This window comes from Centroberyx affinis, unplaced genomic scaffold, assembly GCF_046629955.1.
Source record: "Centroberyx affinis isolate AG114_WGS23_722 - 3 ecotype Tasmania unplaced genomic scaffold, CSIRO-AGI_Caff_v1 ptg003519l_1, whole genome shotgun sequence".
NCBI classification, from domain to species: domain Eukaryota; kingdom Metazoa; phylum Chordata; class Actinopteri; order Beryciformes; family Berycidae; genus Centroberyx; species Centroberyx affinis.
The window spans coordinates 363,087-389,428 of record NW_027281464.1 but is presented as its reverse complement, the minus strand read 5'-3'; the positions used below and the strand labels follow the sequence as shown (position 1 = coordinate 389,428).

Genomic DNA, 26,342 nt, shown 5'->3' with positions numbered 1-26,342 from the left:
TTTTCTGTCCGGCACTGTGCAGCGCTAAGACAACCGACTCACATTCAAACACCCTGGACAGAGCAGGGATAGAACATGTTTGAGTACACAGTCCTTTGTTGCTACTCACTCTTGCTCCAGCTCCCCATTTAACCCTGGACATAAGTGGAAAATGTATGTGTGCTGTGGGAAATCCTCCCCTCGTGGCCCTCTTAATGCTACATTATCAATAGTAATAGCTATGACTAGCATGTCCATTAGCCTGACACAACACAGACTGACTGTTGTGTTCATACATTAAACTTTAAACACCATCTGCTGGAGTGCCTAAGTCTTGTCTTGACTAAGTTTCCCACAAAATCCAAATAATAATAACAGAGGGTTCTTGTATTGCCTAATCATTTCTGAGAACCTGTCAGGAGACAGGTTTTGACAATATCCTCAAAGCTGTTTTGGCAATGAACGCTCATCACCATGGTGTGTTTCATCTCGACTGTTGGAACAGCAATAATCGATCTGATGGCAGCCAGAAAACATGTTGTTTTTCTCTGCCCCGGAGGCACACAGCAGAAACACACGCATTAAAAAAACAGATGGTTTTTCAGAGGTTCTAGACAGAATAAATAAAATTGAGATTCTTGCATGATGACATAAAGCCTCTGTGTGTTTATATGTTGTGTGTGTGTGTGTGTGTGTGTGTGTGTGTGTGAGGCGGTTATAGGAGACTGGGGTGGGTGGAGACAGTTTTGTGAAACACGATCACATTGTGGCATTGTCAACATTAATCAAGCATGTCAATTCTGCTTTAAAAGTTAAAGCATTGATTCTGCTACTATTGCCTATTATAATAGGCCTGTACAATAACAAATAAACAGAGCAGGCTAAGTCTAACTCATGAAAAACCGATGTGAAAAGTACACCCTAATTTAGTGGTTCCCAAAGTGGGGCGCAGGGACCTCCAGGGGTCCCTGAGGGGGCTCCAGGGGGCCCCAGCAAAATGAGGGAGAGTTTAATTTCACTATTATTTCACTGCTGTATTAATTTTACTATTGATCATAGGTTTTGTTCTCCCTATAGTGTAACCTACCACACCATATATACCATACCACCATATAGACAGTTATATAGTTATATATTAAATCAGAACTAACCATAACAGTCTTCTCGGATAAGGTCCCATGGGACAATATCTCAAAAAGGGGGGTCGGTCCAATGTGTGTCTATTCGGAGGTCCTTGATATCAAAAGTTTGAGAAGCCCTAGACAAATGTATGAGGTGTTAAAGGTTTTCAGCCTAGCTATAGTGTATAGCCACCCGAGGACAACCTTGTGAACTGCGGTTTGGTCCATCTCCATTACATCCCGATGTTGCTACTGACACACAGCAAAGTGTAATGCTTTGAGAGATAGCCTTGTGACCCGGGTACAACTCATAAACTGCAGTGCGGCATCAGCTGTTAATATCAAATACCCCCCCCACCCCGTTTCTTTACATAGATGAATATTTTATTCCCAGCAACCTTGCGTATTCAGTGCGTGTTGTGCAAATTCAAGATGCGCTTCAAATGGCGCATCGCCTGCAATAACACATCTACGGGGCAACGTGGTGCATCGTAAATGTGTCATATAAAAACAACTGTTTCATAACCATAAAAAGTAGCCAGCATGCCGACACTACATTTATATTTGTTTCGAGAACGGAGTGTTTACCATATGGCACGTAGAATAAAATAATTACTATCACAATAGACAATTAATTCATGTGTTATTAAAGTTGAATCCTTACCCCTTTTGAACATTTTGTAGGCCTAAGTGTATTTCGTCTTCGGTCCTCTGAGAATCATCTATTCTTATATTCCAGACTTTAACTTGTGCGCTTTAGTTTTGAAGTTGATCCGAAGCTTTCGTGGGTCGTCGTGTGAATGTCAATTGTCGCTCCTCTGGCTTTTCTTGAGATCCACTCTGCAATATTGAGTTGCACTGCAGACTGCCGTGGATTTGATAAACATTGGCAACAAACAATAGTCTCCTTGTCCACAAAGTCTGGAAGACATTAGTCGGATCTGGGAAATGAGGCGACATGCATTGCGAAACAGATGCAGTGAAATCATCCCCTCGTTGCGAAATAATGTTAACTCCAGTAGGCTATGTGATGAGCACAAACCCGCCTCGTAGTCCGATTCAACCTTTGATAGCCAACATTTACTCCTCAGATGCCAATGACCGTAAAAAGAGCTGCAAATCAGTTCTGGTGTCAAGTCGACGGTGAACACGGGCAGTCTCCAAAACCACAGATGTTTTAAAATTTCAAATGGCCAATCTAAATGGCTTCTCTCGATGGTTCAGAGCCGTTCAAATCGCATCATATTCGTTAAAATCTCTAATTAACATAAGTTATTTGGATTCACATTCCGCCTCTGATGTCGGATTATAAACGCAGAGTCCTCAAATCCTCCTTAATAATGCAGACTTTGATGCCTTCGGCTTCCTTAGAATCCCCTTTTCAGCGCTTCTCTCCACTTGTAATTGTTACATTTCTCTGATCTTGTCTGTACGGATCTTTCTGCTCTCCACCTTTGCATTAGAGGTTGTGGACTTTGATGCGCTCAAGGAGGGAGACCGTGTGTGGATTGCCTCAGCCCCTCCACCGGGCAGCATGCTGCTCCATCTCTGACTGCTTCTTCTGTCCCTCTCTGCTGTACCCAAAGCCTCGCTATTCCCTCTTCCTATTATCTTGACACTTGGGTCTTAAAAATGAATAGAATATGACAAAAGGTACGGGCCGACAAAACGTCAGGTGAAGTCTTATTCCAAGATTTGAGCCTACTGCCTCATTCTGCGGCGGGAGACAGCTTTGATAAAAGCCACTGACTTGCTTAAAAATCAAAGACACTCAATAACTATCTAACAGACTAGATGCATGAAGTGAACTCTCTCTCTCTCTCTCTCTCTCTCTCTCTCTCTCTCTCTGTGTGTGTGTGTGTGTGTGTGTGTGTGTGTGTGTGTGTGTGTGTGTGTGTGTGTGTCAATCACTCACTCACTCACTTTTAATGGCCCTTAGTTTAGTATTGACCGATTTGGTAGCCTGTTCGAAAGAATCACCATAACCCACACAATACAATGGGCCATGTTCCTGACAAAAAATATTAAAAAAAAGTTAAAAAGCTCCAGGCTGAGCATTTAGATGCCTGTAAAAAAGCCTATAAAAAATATATGCTGTTTTCAAACGTGAACAGCACATTGCAAAATATTTTAGGCTGTAAAAAACACGTTCCCTGAGTTGCAATAATATTATTAATACTAATACTAATGCTAATCATACTATCATACTAGGCTACCAGCCTAATAATAATGATAATGATAATGATAATAGCCTAATTATAATTAGCCTAGTTATTAGGTTCGCCAATTATTATTTTCAATAGCTAATACATTTTAAGTCGATTTTATTATTTTTTATTTAACTACAACTACTAACTACTACAACTGCGTGGACCATAGACTTTAACCCAAGACCCTGTCCCGTTCACCGACATCGGTTGCATCGGTGCTCGACTCCCTCCACTGTCCTCTTCACTCGATTGGTTTTGCCTTTGTATTTCTCACATGTTTAAAACATGGCAGCGCCGCAGAGTGAAACGCAGATTGTCGCTGCCAAAAAGACCACAGGTAACTGTTAACCTCGAATACAGCATATTTAATATGAGACACAGAGAGATGGACTTATATGACAAGTTTCTTCCACGTCCATGATGCGTTTGATTAAAGATACTGGCACGGTTATTTTCAACACAACATGACTGTGCTCAGACTAGGTTGCTACTGCCAGAGATGGATAGCCTACATAAGAGCGATTAAGCTATGAATGACAAGCGATTAAAATGAGTTATTAAAACCTGTATGTTTGCATGCCGTATAATGTTCTAAACGTATTGATTATAAGCAACTAACGCGAGATTTACTGGGTGTGAGCCAACTGTAGACAGTTGTGTAACGTTAGACGGCGTTCAGTTTCATAACATTTTTCGTAATGAGCTACCTGTGTTCTTGAGCCTGTTTCTGTCTGTTTAGTGCTGTAAACAGAGACAGGCCTGGGATCGTTTTGTTGTTTTGAAATCCTTCAACCCTTGGCAGCTGTCAATTATAGTAGTCTAGTAATGATGGAGATATGATGTTTATGCTAGACACTGGTAACGTTTAGCTTAGCTAATGTAGCTCAAGTTAAAGGTAGTTTCTTGACTTTACAGACGCCTACAGTATTCACATAAAATTCCATTGCAGGCTATGCTATTACATACTGAAACTAGGTAATTAACATAAGCTGTTCACATAGCCCACACTTTTCAGGTGCCTCCTAGCTTGAGAAGATCCCACACACAGCAAGTCATCTCTTTACCAAGTTATTGTGTCAATCTGACGAGTAGTCATGTAATCATACTAACTATGTATATCAGGACAGATTAGTGTTGGTTATGAATACAAAACTTTTCTTGAGAAAGGGGTAGGGCTGGGCGATATGACCCAAAAATCATATCTCGGTATTTTTAGGCTGAATGGCAACACTATATATATCTCAGTATTTTCTACGAAGTGGGCTAAATGTTCAGTTGTAAGTCAAAGCCACATGTGAGATGTCACAAGCACTTTTATTAAAACAAGACTGTGATCAAAATAAAATGCAAAGACAGGGTTCCCTTCCCTGTTTTAGAACAGTCTGGTAAGTTCAGAAAATTACATCACTTTACTGTAATGCAGCCATTAAAACCAGGAAAAGACGACACTTATGCCATATCACGATATTACGATATCCAAAATCTAAGACGATATCTAGTCTTATACCATGATATCGATATATTGCCTAGCCCTAGAAAGGGGAATAGACCATTGATACAGTAAATTGGTGCTGGCTAGCGTATTCATTATCATTTCCCACTTCTTGCATTGTAGATAGCTACTAAGTAGACATCAGTGTTCTTGCTGATGTATACTACCAATATCATGTGTCCATGTGCATGATGGTGTCCCAAGTATGACTGCTTTGGTTGTAGTCTCTTGACGTAGGTCTGTCAGGTCAGGTCTTGTGTCTACAATTTACCTAGCTACACTGCATTTCTAACAACTGAATCATTTAACTTTCCCTTCAGTGCGGGGACCACGGCGGGTAGCCAATCAAATTCCAGATGAAATCCTGCAGGACCCAGAGTTACAGGAGGCGATCAAAGCCTTGCCTGCAAATTACAACTTTGAGATCCACAAGACAGTTTGGCGGGTGAGACAAGCAAATGCCAAGAGAGGTGAGCTCAGTTCTGCACAACACATGTTTCATTTAGCATATGATTAGATTGATGACGCATCATCAGATTGCCTGCTTTGATTGAGACCACCACTCTAACCATTTAGGAAGAAAACTGGCCAATATCAGTCAATAACAGGTTAGTCAGAGCATATCTGTTATTGACAGAGATGTAAGTCTTATCGTGCATTCATACTGCGAGCAGCTTGATTGATGGGTCACTATTCTGATTTATTGTGGACGGTGCTGGAGACTCTGATTTTATCCACATAGTCTTCTCTCAGTCAATCAAGTATTTTTTGCAGCTTTGGTATTGCCTTTCATAGTGTTACATTGTTTTGCACTTCCCAGACGGAACTGTTGTTTATGCAACGAAAACACGTTGTTAGGGAAACAGGGAAGCACGGAAATCTGACTGGCTGTTGATGGGCGATGACCGTGAAAAATTCAGCCATGGCCAACTTTTCTCAGCTGCCTGTTGATCTTCCACATATCAGTTGAGTTTCCCTGGCCGCTCAGCTCTATAGAAAGTGAATGTACTTCAGGTGATTTGTTGATCGTGTTGCTCACAGTGTGAACACACAGTTTGAAGACTCAGTTTATTATTCATTTTTACATTTTAGGCATTTATCTAATTCCCTTATCCAGAGTGAAGCAAAGAATGAGCAGGTAGTTTCAGTGTCTTTTTGACAGGACAGATGCTATTGCTGAGATCGAACCTGCTACCATGCTTCAGGGAGGCCTAAAGTTGGACTATATGTTTTTTTTGTTTTTGCCCTGTATTTACCCTGCTATTTAGTAGTATTTACCCCCAGTCCAATCTTAGCACTGTGACTTTTCAAATAGTGTACACAGAGGTACTTTTAAATAATATGGATGTAAGACACTTGGCGAAGTGACGAACAAGTTCAAGTTAAAAGTTACGCCATCTGATTAACTTGCATATCATAAGGCAAGGCAAGGCAAACTTTATTTATATAGCACATTTCATACACAAGGCAAATACAGTGTGCTTCACATAAAACAGAAAAAATACATAAAATGACATTAAAAACAAAAAGAAAGAAAGATATTGAGCAGTCATTCTCACACTGGTGACACCTCTGGTCAGCCAGTATAACTTCTCTGAGAGTGACTCCAGTGGTCTTACCCCCACCCTATAGGCTGGCCCCACAGCCCCTATACTGTAGGACTAAATAAATGTTCCTGTAGAACAATACACAGATCATCTAAACAAATACAATTATAAACTTCAAGAAATCCTTCAACCCTTCAATCCTTCAATCCTTCAGTTCCTCTAGACTCCTGTTGGGACCTGTTTGTGAAGCCAATTTATGAATAATTTTGTATAAAATAGGTCAAACATAAATCAAATAAATCAAATAAATACATAAAGATAACACCTGTTGCATCTACATACAGATGATTTAGCAGAAGGCCACAGAGAAAAGGAATGTTTTGAGCCAACTTTTAAAAGAGCTGACAGTGGGAGCACATCTCAGTTCTTCTGGAAGTTTATTCCAGTAATTGGGAGCATAATTAGTAAAAGCAGCTTCACCTGATTTCGTTTTCACCCTGGGAACAACTAACAGACCGGTCCCAGATGACCTCAGAGGTCTGGGTGGCTCATAACCTAGGAGCAGGTCAGAAATGTATTTTGGAACTAAGCCATTTAGCGCTTTATAGACAAGCAGCAGAATTTTAATCAATTCTATGGCACACTGGAAGCCAATGCAGTGACCTAAGAACTGGTTTAATGTGTTCTGTTTTCTTAGTGTTAGTCAGAGATCTGGCAGCAGCATTCTGAATCAGCTGTAAACGCCCCAGAGTTTTTTTGGGGAGACCGGAGAGAAGACCATTGCAGTAATCTAACCTGCTGGTAATGAAAGCGTGTATCAGCTTTTCTTCTTTCAGGTTTTGACATAAGACCCCATACTTTGGTTATATTTTTAAGATGATAAAAGGCTGATCTTGTAATAGTATTGATATGTTTGTTAAAATTGAGATCAGCAGCCATAATAACACCAAGATTCCTAGCTTGGTCTTTACTCTTGAGAGACAGTAGGGCTGGGCGATATGGTTGAAATCAATATCATGATAATCATAAGGATTTTTCTCGATATCAATATATATCACGATATGGTTCATGTATGCAAAATCAGGTTAAATAATCAAATTAATGTTCATCTCATTGAACTGAATGGTAATGTTAGGTGTGATGTCAAACAAAACAGAAATATTCAAATAATATTCCTACCATACCTCATTTTATGAGAGTTTTTTAAGTAAAATTTGCTTGTCATCATCAATTTAAACAGCAGAAATGTGTGTCACGATATTAAAATATCTTCATATCAGCACGATATGATTCCACTGAAAGACGATAAACGATAATATTGAATTATCGCCCAGCCCTAAGGGACAGGGAGTCAAGGTGAGCCCTAATTGTCTGTCTCTTTTCCTTAGTACCACAGATGATTACCTCAGTTTTGTCTTTATTTAGCTGAAGAAAGTTTTGGCGCATCCAGTCATTAATTTCCTCAATACACTGAATCAGAGAATCCACAGGACCAAAGTCACTTGAAGAAAGAGATATATAGAGCTGAGTGTCATTTGCATAATTGTGGTAGTGAATGCTATTTTTCTGTATGATATGTCCTAGTGGAAGCATGTAGAGGTTGAATAAAAGAGGGCTAAGGATTGAGCCCTGTGGAACTCCACATGTCATACTGACCCTTTCAGAGACAAAGTCACCGATAGACACAAAGTAGTTCCTGCCTTGCAGGTAGGTCTTGAAACAATTTAAGACCGGGCCAGAGAGTCCAACCCAATTTTCTAGTCTATCTAATAATATTGTGTGATCAACAGTGTCAAATGCAGCACTAAGATCCAGAAGTACAAGGATAGAAAGCTTGCCTGAATCTGTGTTTATACGAAGATCATTCACAACTCGAATAAGGGCTGTCTCAGTACTATGATGGGGTCTAAATCCGGATTGGAAATGGTCAAAGTGGGCATTTGAAATGAAATAGTTGTTAAGCTGGTTGAAGACATTTTTTTCCAGGATCTTACTAATAAAAGGGATATTGGAAATAGGTCTGTAATTACTTATCACAGAGGCATCCAGGCAACTCTTCTTTAACAGAGGCTTAATAACAGCAGTTTTCAAAGCATTTGGGAAAACACCAGACAAAAGAGAGCTGTTAACAATTTGCAGTAGCTCATTCGCCAAACAGCTAAAGACATTTTTAAAAAAGCTTGTGGGCAGAGGGTCAAGGCAGCAGGTGGACGACTTAAGCTGTTGTATAGTGTCCTCAAGTGTTGTGTAGTCAACAGCAGTAAAAATCACAATCCTATCACTGAAAAAGGCGGCAAATTCAGTCTATCAACAGTAGTAAAAAGTGTACGTGCATTGTTTGTATTTTCACTAATGATCTTGGCAAAAAAGGATTGTCTGGCATTTCTCAATTCTATGTTGTAGTTTTGGAGCTCCTCTTTGTAGATATCATAGTGAACCTGGAGTTTTGTTTTTCGCCATTTACGTTCAGCCGTTCGGCATTCTCTTTTCCGGTGTTTTACAGACATAGCATTTCTCCAGAGTTTTTGTTACCAAAGATTTTCACCTTAACTGGTGCAATGTCATCAGTGGCATTCCTAATTTGACAATTAACATTGTCAACAAGGTCATTAATACAATGCGCAGTGGGCATTTGTGACATAGATATTGCGTTCATAAAAGCTGTAGCAGTATTATCATTGATGTAGCGTTTTTTAACAATTTTTGGCCTAGCTTGTAGTTCCAGATTTATAGACACATCAAAGAAAACACAGAAATTATCAGATATGACAACATCAATAGCAGCAGTTTTAGTGATATTGAGACCCCTAGTGATGATCAAGTCCAAGGTATGCCCCCGATTGTGGGTGGGCCCCGACACATGCTGAGACAGACCAAAAGCCTCTAGCATGCTAGTCAGCTCTCTAGCATGGTTATCATTTGGATTATCAATGTGAATATTGAAGTCACCCAATATAGCCAGACAATCAAAATCTGTGGAGATTTTGGACAGTAGTTCACCAAATTTGTCAAAGAAATTGTTGGACTGTTTAGGTGGTCTATATACAATCAGAAATAAAACTTGAATAGTACATTTCAAAGTAAAAGCAAGGTATTCAAAAGATGTAAAATCCCCAAATGACACCGGTTTGCACTGAAACACATCAGAGAAAAGAGCTGCAACACCTCCCCCTCTCCTGTCAGCTTTGAAAACATCTAAAAAAATCAAATTTGGGGGTGCAGATTCAATAAGAACAGCCATTCTGCCATTTCTGTCTAACCAGGTTTCAGTTAAAAACATAAAATCAACTTGATAAGTATTAATTAGGTCATTGATCAGATGAGACTTGTTAGCCAGAGACCTAACATTATGCAAGCCAAGCTTTATGTTTTTTTGGGCTAGTTTTAGATTATTGGTCACAGGTCAAGTTGTTTCACTCTTATCAAATTTGATAAGTTTGCAGCATGGAGAGGGTACGTCTTGCTTATTCTACTGCTAGTCAAAAGGGTGATGTGCCCACATGTACAATGATTTGATTCATTTCTTGGTGGTCAGACAATACTTTGGGGATTTTTTCACTGATGTCACAGACTGTTGCACTTGGAAAACAACATGTTTTGATCATCTTACTGCTTATGTTTCTGATAGCGGCATCTCCAACAATGAGAATGTCCGGCACTGGTGTCTGATCCACTGGACTGGACTTTAACCCTTTATCTGTGTGCACCTTAGTCCGTCGCCGTTCTTCCTTGTGCAAATGCTCAATAGTGGTCGCCATTTCTGATTCACACAGATTCAGTAGTGGTTCAAATCTATTTTCCAGCCGTAATGTCGGGGATGACTGCAGTCTCTTATTTGCATTAGTCTGCTGTCTATTTGTGTGTTTATTTTTGGGCTTTGCGCCGAGCGTATACCAGTGGGTAGTAGACCCAGTCTGTTCAGTTAGTTTCTTTGGTACTGGTTCAGGTTTACCAAGTTTTCGGGAAGGTTATGGAATCATTCAATGCTGGCACTTCATTAGCACTCTGAGCCTGAGTTCTAGGCTGTTTTAACTCACTGACTGAAGACATTGGAAGTGTGTCATGAAGTTCTCTGTCATTTTCCAATGCAAAAATTCTGGTTTCTAGTAAAGCAATCTTCTGTAGCAGTTTATGGCAGTCTGAGCATTTTAGAGATTCCAGAGTGTGAGGAGGCATTGTGTAATCCCGAATGGTGAAAAAGTTTGAAAACAGGTGATCGCGACCTCTGATCACTTTAATCCTGTAGAATTAGTAGTTAACAGGAACTCCCACTCATAGTTTTGTGCATTGCAGCCGGAAAAACAGGAAAATATTGCCGAAAAATGGATAAGCAGGCAGGAGCAAAGCAGAGAGCGGAAGCAAAAGGCATAAAATAATGCATTCACCTTAGGCTATATATATCAGTAATGTTGTTTCTTTGTTGTATCTTTTGAACGGAGATTAGCTACTGCTCCACTCTTTGGGACAGAAATTTATGTAGATTGAGATGGCATTTCTCACTTAGTTAGCAAGCAAAGGAGCGTGCTTAAAAATATATAACATACTAGCCATATCAATGCTTTATACCAACTAGTGAAGTGCCCGTTCAAAACATGCCTGTTCGGAACGGGCCGATTGCTTGGCCTCCGGTATTGCTGCTTGCAGCTTTCTCGAGAACCGCTCATCCAAACAACTTCACTCTCAACACTGCACGTCCTTGGGTCCCCAGCAATACATCCGCCCAGTGTGAAGTAGATCGGACGAATGGTTCTCGAGATATGCGAAGGACACACATACAGACAGAGATGCCTTGCTTTATAGTGTCATGATACTATGTACTGCACAAACCAACCTGATTTTGTTTTTGTTACATAGAGCAAATTCATATAACCTTATAAGTGGAAATTTAAATGGCATTGAGTCTAAATGGTCAATAGACAAGGTTTCAATGAGAAATCGTAACAATGCTTGCTGGAGGACAAGTGCATAAAACTTTTTCCCTTGTAGACATGCAGAAACAGTTTCCTTGGCAAAGAAATATAACAAAATCATCAAGCTGTCTGACTAGATATTGGTGGATGATTGTTCATAAAGTCGACTGTAACTGTTTCCACTGATTTGTCTTTGTTTGCTGATTGTTTGCTGTGTGGCCATGTCTTTTTTATATCTGTACTGCTGTTAGCAAGTCTCTCTTGAAAAAGAGATTTTGATCTCAATGAGACTTCCTGCTTAAATACAGGAAAATAAATATATTGTATGTGAAAACGTAAAAGTCTTTGAACAAACTGACTGACAAACCTTAACCTTCAGAGAAGTCCTGCTTGACTCACGTTTCATCACTTCTGAAAGCATACTGGTTGGTCAGTGCAAAATGTAATTCTGCCTGTTCTCTGTGGCAGTGGGTATGGGTAGTGGTTCAGTGGCTGCCTCTGGGCTAACTAGCTAAATGTCCCTTACCAATGTAAATGTCAAAAAGCACAGTCTTTCAGTCTTTCATGTTGTGGGAGTGAAATATGCAGATGGCATGCCAAGAGAATTGAATCATTTTTTAGATGTCCCTGTGGGCAGCTTGTGGTGTACCACAGCCTGCTGGCTTTGCTTTTTCGATGTGTGATGTTTTCATTAGAGCTCATCCTCTCTCTCTGAACTCAGAGAGCACAGCTCACCTCATCACCTCTGCTACTCTCTGCCCCCCTCCTTCCCTTTGTGTCCATCTGTTTCTTTGTCAGCCTTTGAACTCCTCTTGAATATCATACACTTTGTTTCTGAAACAGTGGACTGAGTAACATACCGTACTATTTCATTTTGGCTGCCTAGCCTCTGTTGTTGAGTTTGTTACCTCCGCCAACTGAGATGGGCGGGGGTTATGTTCTTGTCCCATTCCGTCTGTCTGTCTGCTAGCAGGATATCTAAAAAAGTTATGAATGGAGTTGCACACAACATAATGGAATGGTTGGTCATGGGGCAAGGAAGAAGAACAAATGTCAGATTGTTGTAGCTGTAGCCATCCAGAGACATTCATACATTCTGGCATGGTTAAAGATCAGATATAATTGGGGGCTATTCGGGAAGGATTGGAAGATGGATGTCAGAATCCTCCCATAGCTGTGCTTAAAAACATTGAACTTGTAATTGAACATGTTGACATGCAAAATATTAGTTGTTTTTTTTTTCTTTCCCCATTTTTAATGCCAAAAACTAAGATCAATTTCTGGCTAACTTAGCCAGGTATGGCAAGTGCCATACATGCCCAATTGTTGCCCATGCTTCGTGTTCTTTGCCTGTCTGTTATAATTACTACGTCTACAATTATTCATGCCCGTAATCCCATGGGGAGGGAGAAGCAATTGCGTAAGAGGACGTGAAATACAGAAATATAAAACTTGGCACACCATGGCTGTTCCTACTGAAACAAATGTCACATTGTTGTAGCTGTAGCCATCCGGAGACATTCATACATTCTGGCACCAGTGTTTTTGCCACTAATGGGGGTTAAATGATCGGTTAAAGATCAGATATAATTGGGGGCTATTCAGGATGGATTGGAAGATGGATGTCAGACCATTACAAGCTGGTAATTACAAGAATGTGCCCTGAATCCTCTCATAGCTGTGCTCAAAAATATTGAACTTGTAATTGAACATTTTGACATGCAAAATATCAGATAAATCTGATCTTGGTACTTATGGGTGTCTGAAATACATTTTAATTTAATGCCAAATGTTACATGTAATGCTATGCTATGTCATCTTATTTGGTAAGAAAATATTCCAACATTTCACTGAAGTTTGTCTCACTATTGTGTTCCTTAAAGTTTGATTTTCATTAGCATAGCACAGCACAAAATGACTATAATGTATTTGCAGAGGTTTGATAGGGTTGTTGATCAATACCAATGACTCAACGATTACTTCGCCAGGCTTTCTAAATTCACCTTCCAGCCCATACTGTTTTTTTGGAGAAAACTCCCCTGCCTGCCTCACCTTTTCAACTGCTCATCAGTGCCGGCCGGTGCTACGAGCAACTGACCAGCGTCAAAACATTTAATTCTCAAGCCAAAAAAAGCAAATGACAAGTCAGTATTATTATTGCAGTGTTTTGCATCTTGACATATTACCTTTTCAATAGATGTTTCTGATGGATCACTGCTCTAATTATCTACTGTAGCTTACTCATCTCTATTGTGAAAATGTGACTTGATTATTTTTGTCAGTTATACTATAGGCGCCATAATCTGTGCCAGAGAGCTGGCGATGTTGTTGCAATTCCTTGGTTCCCAACAGATGTTGATAAAAGTCATAGATTAGTTAATGCCCTTTTTAAACGTTTGGAACATGAAGACATCTGGTAACCGCTTCTAGCCATTATTTTGGATTCAATTTCAATTGTACAATTTGACCTTGTTTTTCCATCTCATTTCTCTTTCATTCCTGCCATGTTTATAATGGCTCCTTTCTCACAAGAGTTGTTCAGCCTTGCACACTGAATTACTTAATTGCAGTTGAAAAAATAGGAAAAAAAAGGCAACTAGACATAGAGCTAGGGCCAAAAGAAACAGGAAGCAAAACAGCCTTGAGTGTCTTGAGCAACCTTGAATCCATGAAAGTTTTTCCCTGGAGGGATTGTGAAATGCCCGGGGAGCTGTTCTGTCTTCCAAGGTCTTCCCACAACTGCACTGCAAGTAATCAAAAGGTTAGCACAGTTGCAATTTCCCTTTTAGATGTTTCCTTGAGCTGTATTACAATAAGCAACATGTGGAGCATTTAGATCCATCTTTTAGTTTCTCTGAATTCTCCCCATGGTACTGTTACCTTTCTGTTCCACAGGGTGTGGGTTGTGGGGAAAAGCACAGAAAAGCTGTAATATTGTAATCACAAAATTCCTGGATTACATTTTAAATTGAGGATTGTGGGTTTATAGCTCATGTTTTTGATTAAGAATTCAGATGAGGCTGTTTTGTTATTGCCCAAGTTTAACTGGAAACTAACTAACAAATGGTGAAATGATCTTGTCAAGTAACATCCAGTGTGACACATAAAGACAGCGTAATTACGCCGAGTGAAGATCTAATGTTGTTCTATGTTACCAACATACAGCCTCCTCTGAGGCACAGATGGCCTTCCACACAATAGAAATGTGTAACCAGTCCAGATTCACAAAGAATAAAGTTTTTCATGGCCGGTGAATTCCAAGTACTTGTTTTTTTTTTCCAATTCATAAACGGACCTTTTCTGAATTCACACACATCTTCTAACACACGGTCTCTATGGGCATCTCGCTGACAGCAAAACTATTCTTCTTTCATCCACAAGTGCGGAATGCCTCCCCGACAGGCAGCCCAGGACGGCCTTTTCTCATCTGTCTGTACAGGATGTTCCTGTATACAAAACATGACAGTAGTGAGAGCGCAGGCTGCCAGTCTAAAATTTAAGCAGATCATAATCGATAATATCTACAGACACACGTATGCATGTTGTGTCCAAGCTTGTGTAAAGATAAACGGCGATACACATGTGGACGTGCATGGGTGGCATTGTGCTGCTGATATGTACTAACCTTATGCAACATAGCAAATTCCTGATAAATTGGCCTGTCCCATACTTTCTCAGTTGACCCTGTGTCTTTCATTCCTAGCATAATCCCAAATGTAAGCTTTGTGTTCAGACCGCTAACAGCCAGATCACAGTGAAACTGTCCGTATGCTGATTTGGGCTAGCTTATTTGGCAGCTGTAGAGCCAACAGTGTTGCAGCCATAGGCGTGACATACTGTATAACAACATCAGTACTTTCCCTTACCGATAAATGAGGAAACTAGGCAGCAGTGGTCAGCATTACCTGACATGTCTCCTGGCATTGGAAAAGAATGGACTTCCCCTCACTTGTTTTGTTGGAGTTGCTATCTCTATGAAATAACCCTGAAATAAACTCTTTTCTCATAGGGAAACTTAACGTCCTCAGCATTCTTAAGGTGTTTTTCTTTTTGAGGATTTGTGCACTTACAAAGGTACACGTACATTACCCCACACACGCACACACTGAAACACGCATTCGCACAGCCAGTCCCTCCTCCAGCCTTTGACTCACCTTTAGCCGAGGGGAGCAGATGGAGAAAGCTCTTTGCTTCTGTCAGCTGTAGCCGCGGTGTGCTCTGAAACCTTTCTCTGTTAATAAACTCGCCCTTTCCTAGGTAATGACCTGTCTCTCTCTGTCTGCATGAGTGCCTGGTGATCCCTTAACCTTTCATCAGTAAGAAATGTTCTTGCTCCTCCTCTTCCTACTGCTCCATCTATCACTCCATCTCCTGAGCATCCTCCCTCACCCTCCTTGGCCTTCTTGTCTGTTCCAGCTTTTATTGTTTAATGCTGCCAGGCATTGAAGTCTTGAAATTGTTTCAAGCCTAGCCATGTGAAAATGTTTGTGTGCTGAATTTAATGTCTCTGAATTGTAAGTGTCCACTGAGGCATTGATGGATTTATTGAGGTAAGGTGTGACATGGTTCGACAGTGAGAAAATGTCATGGTTGATTGAAACAAAGCCTCTGTCCCCAGGCGCTGGGCCCAGCTCCATGTGTCCCACTGTGTGGCAAAGCCTTCACACTGCATGTGTGTGTTCCTATTAAATGCACCAAAAACACAAGAAAGTGTTCCTTCAGATAGGGTATTTAATGGCATAGAATCAAAGAGGATTTGCAGAAAAGAGAACAGTTGACAAGAGACTTAAACCATACACCAACAGTACAATGTAATATAATCCAATTTCTGGAAATGAAAACGCTTGTGTAAATTTGAATTCATACTGAGCACTTTTCATAAGAGTGAATAGCACAATATGTAACAATGCCAACAGAAAGACATTTTCCGTTTCCAAGACAACGGCTTAGGATACTCATTTGAGCCATGATGAGCCAATGGTTTGATGTGGTGGGAAAAGGTACTTTGGTGCTCATAAAAAAGGAATCTGCAATAATCAGATTTTTGATTGACATCAATTGAAAAACAATTGGATTATTAATGTTTCATACATTTCCTAAAATTCCAAGGGGCACTTGATTTGGAGTCCCTCCAAATGTCATAGTAAATTATTTACAGTTTGGATTGAAATTAATAGAAACATTATTTCTCTTGGAAATCATTTTTGTTCATTAGAATGGGTGTGTAATTTTAAAATTGCAGGCCCAAATGAGAAAAATGTTCAATGGGAAAAATGTAGTTATGTTATCTTTGGAGATATTTAACCGTTTTTCTCTAAGTTTTCCCAAGGGGTGCATGCCATTTCACAGCACCATTTAGGCCAATGTGTCCTCCTCTTTCTCTCTACTCCTCTCTTTCATCCTTCTCAACCTAATCTCATCCATCTTCTCCTTCTCATCTTCCACATCGTCTGCTTCCTGCTCTGTTTTTCCCCGTCTGGTTGATCTTGACATCATCAATATCTTAGTAGTCTGTGATACCAAGATGTCATCATGTTTATTTGATGATCAGATGGAGGATGAATGTATGCTAAATCATGGATTCTTCGACTATGAAATAACATAGTGTCTTTAATATAAAAACCATAAGCCTAATCTTTTCGAAAAATCCCTAAACAACATTCTGGTGCACATCTAGTTTGAATTCAGAGAAAACAGGATGATATATTATTCTGAAAGAGGAGGATTTTCACTTTCGCACATTTTCACTCAGTCATGTTTTTATTCTGTGGAGGGACCTCGATACCACCAAACCTTGTTTTTCTAAACCCTGGCAATGGTATGAGGGTATTTCCATTGGTTAATCTCAGTTGGTGTCACACTTCAAGTTCCAACTGGAAATGCCTCCTGTTGTCACCACATAACACCATCAGTAGGACCAATGCCTCTTATTGTGGTTGCTTGATTCCCATTTCATAGCGATTCGATCCATTCCTCCACACTGAATTAATGCTGTTTGAGACACAAAGTTGTGTAATGCATGGGGGGTGTATTTGTATATGTCAGTACCAGAGAGAGTGTGACTCATAGAGTCATTGGCAGGCGTGGAGAGAGAGACAGGTGGAGAAAGGGAGACTTTAATGGTCCTGTACAAGGCATGCAGTGTAAAGATAGAACTGAAGTGATTGGTTTGGACTGTATTTCCTACAGCCCATTACACTGTAAGATAAACCAACAGTAATACTGTGGCAGAGGGGAAATTGCCCTGAAATGTCACTCTTTGCTGTCAGTGAAGCATTCTGAACTAATAGCAGAAGCTGTGTATAGCTGTGCTGTCTAGGATATATTAAATAACATGTTACTGTCACTCTAACACAAGCATGTAACCTTTTATCTGTTTTCCTTTTCCTCTGCCTGTCTCCTCTCTCCAGTGGCTCTGCAGCTTCCAGAGGGCCTGCAGATGTTTGCCTGTGTCATTGCCGACATCATTGAGAGGTAAGTGCAGTGCTGTATCTGAATGCTCGGAAAAAGAGAGAGATTTTGCAGTCTGATTGCTAAAAGTTTGTGGGTGTCTGTCTGTGAGTGAGCAGTAGGCGTCCTTGCTGAAGTGAAGTCAGCGACGTGTGAACTTCAACTGCCGCGGCCACTTGGTACTCATTAAGGGAGCCAGAGTGTTATCATAATTCCCTGCCTTCGCCTCTATCAGGGATTCAGCAGAAAATGAGACACGATTGTGCTGTATGAGGACAGAGCAGATATCACAGCTTCACTTGCTCACAGTTGGAGGAGGGAAGAGACATTATTCTTGTTAATTACATCTTGTTTCAGCCTGCATAGGCCCTAGTGCACACCAACACTCCATCACACTAACCAATGTTTTTTTTTTTCCTGCACTGAGAAGTGCCTGAGCATTAATGTGCTCCAGGCTTAATAATTTGTCTTTTATACATCAAGCTCTGGCCCATACTGTGCTAAAGACAATTTGTGAATCAGTAATCGGTAAGTAGAATTGCGCATTGTGCCATAGGAAAAACCTTTAGTGATGGCCACTATGAAGTGCAAGAAAAATCTCTGCCCTGTTTTTCCATTTTTCTCCCTGGTTGTTTTCTCCATGGTCTCATTTCACCTTCAGTTGGCCTCTCTCTCTTGGGAGCAGTGTCTGCTAAGTGTTTTCTCAAAGAAAATGGCCGCATCATTCAACATCCAGAGTGGATTCCTTTTATAGGTGTCTAGTCAATGCTAACTTGATTACCAGATGGACAGGATGAAGGATAGAGTGGTGAAAGCTGCCATAAGGTTTTCAGGCTGGGCGGATATTTGATTTCACACAGGAAACTTGGATCACAACAGTTTGACCATACCATTATCGTGCCCTACATGTTAACATTATCATATGAGGACATGATAAATGAAAACACATCTGGTTTCCCTCATAAGAAGGGATGGGAAGGGGCTGTCTTTCTTTCTTGCCTCAACTTTTATCTGTCTTCTCTCTTTACCCCACCGCCCTCACTTTTTGTTTTGTCCTTCATTTGCTCCAGTAGTATCACATCTCTAGCATTCCCTCTTTATCTCTCTATCACTCTCTTTACAGTCATTTCTTCATCGTACTCTGTTTTTTTTATCGCTGCAAGGGAGTTGAGGGAGTGAGGCAAAGTTTTGATGATAGGCCCCAGTCTTATCAGTAGCACTGCTATCAGAGTGAGAGCTGCCACTGTGTGCTACATGGGTTTTAACCCACACACCCGTACAGTCCACATTTATACAGTATAATTCCATCTAGGAGTCTTCTAAATCTACCCAATCTCTTCTAATGAGAGCAATTACCGTCTGCTAATTGCTTTTCTCACTGTCTTCACACCACCTCCTCTATCAGTCCTTTCTCTGTATTTTTCACCCTCTCGTCCCCATTCACGCCACTCTCCCTCATATTGCAGTAGAGACCATGATTCCCACGGTTTCCCTTCATTTGCTCCTGCTACATAGTTCCCCTTTAGCCGTTCTGTTCCTGCCTGTGCTCTCTAACTAATTAAGAAGTTTCTGTACATTTCCGGTCTTTAGAATGAAAGTTACAGATGTAACTATGAATCCTTGATGACCGCTAGAGGCTGTTCATAATACTAAATACCTTCCATCTAGGGCTGTGATGGTTACCGCATTACCGCAATACCACAGTCATGTGACACCTACCGCGGGGTTGAGATCATTACCGTCATCACCGCATTTTTTTTGACGTTTTATTGTATACTTTATTATATGAAATATTACAGGCACAGCGCCAAAAGCACTTGAGTAGCAAAATGGCAAAAAGGGACTTACCAATTAAATGATAAACAGTAACAAACTATAAAAAACAACAGGATTGTTCATCTGAATTTATTGAATGGAATTATTGGAATGTGCCTTTACGTAGGCCTACTCATCTTATATTTCCTATAGCCTATGTTACCGTTACCATATATATCGTATACAATAAAAGGAAATAACCAGCATGAATAACGTTTGTTTAATGTCAAATATTTATACACATAATGAGCTCTGTCCATTAAATCCTTTTGGGAACGTGATTACGCAGCACCTGTCTCGCTCTCCTATTCCTCCGACCGACAGTCAACACTCTCACAGGATTTCTCTGAAGTGGTTCTTTGACATGGTTTGTCTGAAAAAAGTCTGTTTATGTCGAGTAGCTGTCGATATTCATGTTTGGATATTCTATGGAAATACAGAAGCGCAATACTACTGCGCTGTCTCTGTGCGCCTTGCACATCGCACTGTTGTTCTAAAGGTATGTCAGTAATCATATGAGTGAAATTACTTTACACGTTTTGATGGCGCTAACTTGCTGGATGGAAAAAAGGAGGAGAGGGAGAGATTTTCACATCCATCTATCAGTGCTCTGTAGCCCGTTGTACTCTCGCAAGTTGCGGGTGTGTTGCAGGGAGAAAATTCCCAAAATTAATTTACAATCCTCGTTTTTTAGAATTCTGAGAACACGGGCCTTTAAAGCCTAAATATTTGGAAAAACTCATGGAAGGATGAGACCATAGCATTTCCAGTGTTTGAGAAATTTAAATTTTAAATCTCAACCCCAGCCAGTGTAAATAGTCCAGTATTGTTCTTGAACAGCTGCGCAAGCGGTGCTGTAGGGACAGACGTGGAATGGACATACCTGTAGCTTTTATTTAGAGTATAGACCTACATCAGAGAGGCTATAACAAATAGGCCAGCATGGCATCATACCCAGACTGCAATGGCCATTCCTGCTGTATGACTTTCCCATGACTCAAGTGGAAGCAATGGAGAGACTGTGCAGTAAATTCGTGCGAAGATGGCTGGGTGTTCCCCCAACTTTCAGAGCCGAACTCACAGTGCCCTGGGAGGACAGGCTAGCCATCTCTCATCAATTGAAGAAAGCCAAGTACCAGGATTTGATTGATGAGGCTCTTGTCAAAGGATGGCACGCAACCTTATTCCCCATTGAAGTCGGCTGCCGCGGTTTCCCAGCAACATCAGTGCGCTATTTCTTACAGAAGGCCAGCTTGGAACCCAAACAACTGAAGAAAGCCACTAGGGAGATAGCCATGGCACCTGAGACCAGCTCAAGATGGTTGTGGTTGACGAGAGCCCGCAGTTGGAACCCTTCTGCAGGCGAAGGCTAATTTGGTCTTCACTGCCCCACTCAGGCGAGGCGTACAGGCTAAGGGGCGAAACGCTTGTGACCCTGAGATACCTGCTGAAGATGCAGAAGGGTTCCCAACAATGCAAATGCTCTGACCACCTTCCCACCAAGGAATACCACCATCAAGAGGAACTTGCAACACCAGATCTTAAGTAGCTCCTGCAGTTTCTGCTTGTAGCAAAGCATCTCTGATGTTTACTTCATCGGCTACAGTACGATTTTCTTGCTTATTACTCATTGCTCTAGTCGGCATCCTTCCCAGTCTGGTGAGCGTCATGTGAGCGCTGCTCCTCTCTGTACCTCAAACTACTTCTATTAACTCTTGTTCTCAGTCTTTATCATTTAAAAAAAAATGTAAAAATAATATTGATAAATACATCAATAGCCTACTTATTATACAAAATAAAATATTGATAAACAATATAAAATGTTGCAGCGTCTGGGGTTGGCGGTAAACTGCCAAACCACAGGGGGGAGAAAATTTCAGTACCGTCACAGCCCTGCTTCCATCTCACACACATATAGATTGAGAATTTATACCAACAAAGTCACTAGATAAATATTCTTGCAAGTTCATGAAATTCCGAGTGAGAAATCTAGTGGTAATCCAGGATTCATAGAATCACATTTACATGAGTAACTCTCATTCTGTTTCATCCTTCCTGACTGAGGCAGTACGCAACGCTGGATGTATCCAGTGTGTCTGGAGTATCTGGAGAATGTGCATGGCGAAGCCCAAGAGGCCGCATTGCAAATGGCATTCAAGGGCACCCCTCTCACAGCTGAGTGGAAACACTCCTGGTAGAGGAGTGACCAAAATAAGAAGTTGGTCTGACTGCCATATAAGTGCAGTAACCACTACATAGGCATAGGGTCCATGCTGGCCACAGTGGCTTTTCCTTTGACCTCCCCTCCCCTCTGGTGGAGGGTCAAACCATGCCAGCTGGACAGGTTGATTGAAATGAGAGTGAGACAATACCTTAGGGAGGAATGCTGTAATTTGCCACAGAATGACATCTGAACCATCCAGGTTCCACCTCAAACACAAATCACTGATTGATAAGGCATGGAACTCACTCACACGCTTTGCTGATGTGATGGCGTGGAAAAGGCAGTTTTAGCTGACAGCCCCTTCAGGTCCACCCGCACTTGTGGCTCAAACACAAAAAAAAAACTATGTTAAAATAAACAATGTATTAACTCCCAATTGGAGTATCCCTTGTAAAACTTGATAATTATCACACAAGAAAGATGAAGTATAAAACAAAAGAGGTTTGCAGCTAACAGTTCAGAGCAGTATATGTGGAAACAACCAAGCCAACTGTTGCATTAATGAAAATCTAGCAAATGGGCATAGTCCTCATAAAATGGATCTAGCTCGGGATTGGAGGGGAGGGGTTAGAGAGAGTGAATGCCAGTGACCTTTGTGTGTCAGGGCAGCATGCAGCTGACCTTATGTCACCCTGCTTATGTTCAGAGTTGCCAGAGGTCCCAGCAGTTGGGAGGCTCTGCCATCACCACCACCACAATACCTCTCACTCAGGAGACATGGCTGACGTCCATATCAAAATGGGGATGAAAAGGCTAAGCTGCCCACAGAGTAAGTCGCTTCAGTGGGGATGGACTGCTAAATCTTAATGAGGGCAAGCTGCTCTGAATTATGGCCATGCTGCAGTTAATACACATAGGCCTAAACACCCTCCCCATGCACATACACTCTCACAGTCACAGTGCACCACGCTCAAAGCGACAGTCATGTCAATTTGTGTGCTTTCAAGCATGCTCTCTCTCTCTCTCTGCCTCATTCTCTCTCTCTTTCTCTCTCTCTTTCTCTCTCTCTCTCTCTCTCACTCACACACACACACACACACACACACACACACACACACACACACAACCAACAAAAAGAAAAAAATCACATAATTATACACACATATCCCAGCTCTGTCTGTGCTCCTTAGACTAGTCAGCAATTCTAGTGCACAACTGAGAAAGTGTTCACATAAAGGCTGCAAAGCAAAGGAGAATCCCAACAAAAGAGTGCAAAAGGGCTCCTAAAAGATTAATTGTATACATGCACATATATGAAACCGCATATGTCCCTGGATTGTTGATTTTCTTTTTAGCATGGCATGACTTCACCCAGATCATATTGTAGGTTGCTATCTGTGACATGCAGACTACATAAACTTTCGTTTCACTTTCATAAGGGAGTCCACTTATATTTTGAAGTGGACCACAAGCTTCTCTTACGGCTCAAGTCTAATAACCATGCCAATGTATTGACAGCAGAAGTCCATCCATTACAATGCCGTCCTTCTCCAATTCTCTCCACGTCATTCCTCCTTTACCCTCCCAGTGTTGACAGTGCCAGAGGAATTCAAGAGACATGAACTCTGGTTTCACAAGTAAACAGAAGGGAAAAAGCCTTCAGAACAACAGAAAGAATCAGTAACTTGTGCAGGCAGGCAATGATGCATGTGTTTGTCATCGTACCATATGTTTTATTGCCTTTGATGGTGTGCCAGCTGTCTCGATCTAGCTTTGAATGATACTTTTATGAACTTCCTTCAATATTTACTGCTGCTGCTGCTTTTGCCACAGTGGAGGGATATAGAGAGGGTAGCAGAGAGCAGAATGTGTGGGGCTGCGACCCCACTCACCCATGGCCTAATCCTGAGGACAGCACCAGCATTTAATGTCCTGTCACTGTGTTCATGGCATGAAAACCTGGGCCTCTACATGGAGAAGTTGCCTGTAACCTAATCAGGGCTCTTGTTTTCTGATGTTTGGCAGTTGAATGACGAAGTTGCTGAGCACACAAGGCCAAAGGGCTCCTGTTATTGAGGACAAATCAACAACGGTGAAAGAAACATCCGCTTCCTCGCTGAATGGGACTCTTTTGATTCATACACATTATACAACATAGAAGACGAGTACAAAATATTGTATTTGAAGAAGCAGTTTAGCAAGCACAATCTGCACTTTGACCTAAGAATATTGTAGGGGAACTAGCACAGGGTCGTGGAGGCCTTGGTCTTGGCACAAGCAAACCTTCATGAAGCAAAGCATCACCCGTAGAAAAGAAGAAATTGGTAGTTTTTATTCAGAAACGGCAATGGTCAGATTTATTTTGTCAGGATTAAGTTCGTTTTTCCCATGGACATTTGACAGCATAATAAAGTGTTGAACATGCTGGCAGCAAATAGAACTTCTTGACCTGGTAGGAGAGAGAATCTTGTCCATCAAATTGGCTTGGAAGGTGAATGAACAAGTCGGGAAATAGCTATTGAGTATAATACATTTTATTTGTACAGTACTATTTTAAAATACAGTTTATAAAGTGCTTTAGCAAATAAGTAAAAGCAAACAGCATACTTATGACGTGATTTACAAGTATAAACAAAGAGAGCACAAAATAAAAAGATAAGAATTCAGGGTAAAAACAATATAATAGTAAAAGCCTGGTCACCTTAAGTCCTAAGCCTAGACTTTTGATTGGCCAGAAGGGCCCTGCCCACTCATAAATTAAAAGATGTTACCATTACGGTAACTCAAAATCTATATATTTGCGTCTATTAGCATCATTTGGTAGCCTAAGTACAAGTGTAGGTCAAGTGATGTGAATGGATGACTTTGTGGAGGACTCTTGATGGATGTTGAGTAGTTATTTTATTCTGTGTAAGTTATATCAGAACCACCATAGTTAACATTTGTAGCCTAGCTTACTTAGCATTTCAAAAGATGAAACTGTGGCATGTGTCCGTACCGTAGGACCCTACAGTTCTGTCCAAGGCACCTCTTCCCCCGGCACCTGCACTCGTACTATCTCTCCAGCTCCAGTGGCCCTGTCTGAGGATTAGGGTTGGACCGATGGACGATGCCATTGTCTATCAACAAAAACTGATAGCAATTGACTAAGGTTGCGACATAATGTCAAAGACAATAGTGCTTATAGCAGTCGTATGAAAACAAGTAACAAGCTACACAACTGTAGATGCAAATTGCTGGGAGTCATTTTAGGAGAGAATAGCTTTAGACTTTTACATAGTCTACAAATTACTTTCCTCTTACTTGTTAGACTATCTGCCAGAATATTGCCAGAAAGTGGGCGAAGTGTAGCCCTGCTGACTCAAAGTTAGTTACCTTGCTTACCTTGGATCTCAAGTCCTGCAGCAGCCACCGCTTTCAGCGGCTGCAAAAGTACCAGGAAATACCGTTATGGCGAGTTATGCCTTACGAAATGTAATTCTGATGCCATGGTTGTGTTATCTAAGATTCAAAACATTGTCCAAGTTGGTATGAAGTGTGCACTTTCCCAATTCCCATGCAAAAAAATGTTTACAAAGGTGATATAGCCTAGCTGGAAGCTAATGTGGGACTGCGCAAGCACAATGGGGAATGAGGACCTTACATGGCTGAGCAGGTTGCTTGGCATAGACTGTCTGTATGAAAATAGGAGCATAAGACATGGAGTCAAAACTGCAAAAGATTACAGACTACATACATTTCCCTATTAACAGTTATGACCTGGTCCGGGGGCGTAATCTGAAGCCTTATGTGCTTAGTCTTTTTGGTAATCTAAAAAAATAAGTCTTCACGACTGTCTGATGTGGCTCCAGCCCCGTGACTGGGGGAGGGGCTGATGACGAGGCCACTCTAGCATCTTTAACCATCTTCTGATGCTTTATCATGGAGTCTTTCAAAATGTCATAAAAGACTTGTACTGTAGTTCCTTTGCCTTATGTTGCTGTTTAGCTCTCTTTAAGACCTATCTGTACTCGCTGAGCAATGGCAGTACTTTTGTATTAGATTTCTTATCCTTATAAGGGGCAGCAGAGTCAAGGAGAGTCTGACAGGCGCTTTTAAAAACTTGCACCAGCTCATAAGTGTTGGACTGCAATTCTGCATCATCGTTAATGGCAGCTGTCATAAAAGCCTCTGAAAACCTACTAGCAGAATTAGAGTGACAGACACAAGAGCAGACAGATGCATGTTGCTTAGGAGTGGGGTAGCCACAAGTTAGGAGAGCAAGGGGAGGCTATTGGGACTGGGAAATGAACAGACAGAGGCCAGCACCTTACAGTCCCACCAGAGACAGACAGCATCAGCTGAAGTCCTGACCTAGTATTGTGCTCCAACACTCAGCCATCTAATTACGTTGCTGAGCTCACTGCCATGGGAAGATGCAGTAGATGAGGCATATGAAGGTAAAAAGCTTGGACACAATGAGCTAGCACAGGAGCCTGGAAAGCCTGGGGCCGGCCTCTTGAAGCGGGTTGCCATGGATTTGTGGCCACATCCACTACCCATTTACTCAGGAAGATAGGAATTTGTAGATGGAGATTAAAAGCAGTACCTCAATTAGCCAACAAGAAAAGCTAGTGGCTCTAGCTGAAAATAAAACCCACCAGCTGGGGATCAG

At 41.2% G+C, this 26,342-nt stretch overlaps 1 protein-coding gene across 1 annotated transcript in view; it reads left to right on the top strand.

Moving 5' to 3' along the window:
• The first annotated feature begins 3,536 nt into the window (after positions 1-3,536).
• The window catches only part of dph1 (diphthamide biosynthesis 1), a 56,118-nt gene continuing 33,312 nt past the window's right edge, over positions 3,537-26,342 (top strand). The window contains exons 1-3 of the mRNA XM_071539782.1: positions 3,537-3,647; positions 5,123-5,272; positions 17,670-17,733. Of these exons, the coding sequence (XP_071395883.1) occupies positions 3,596-3,647; positions 5,123-5,272; positions 17,670-17,733 (266 nt within the window). The 5' untranslated portion in view covers positions 3,537-3,595. The remainder of the gene's footprint in view (positions 3,648-5,122; positions 5,273-17,669; positions 17,734-26,342) is intronic.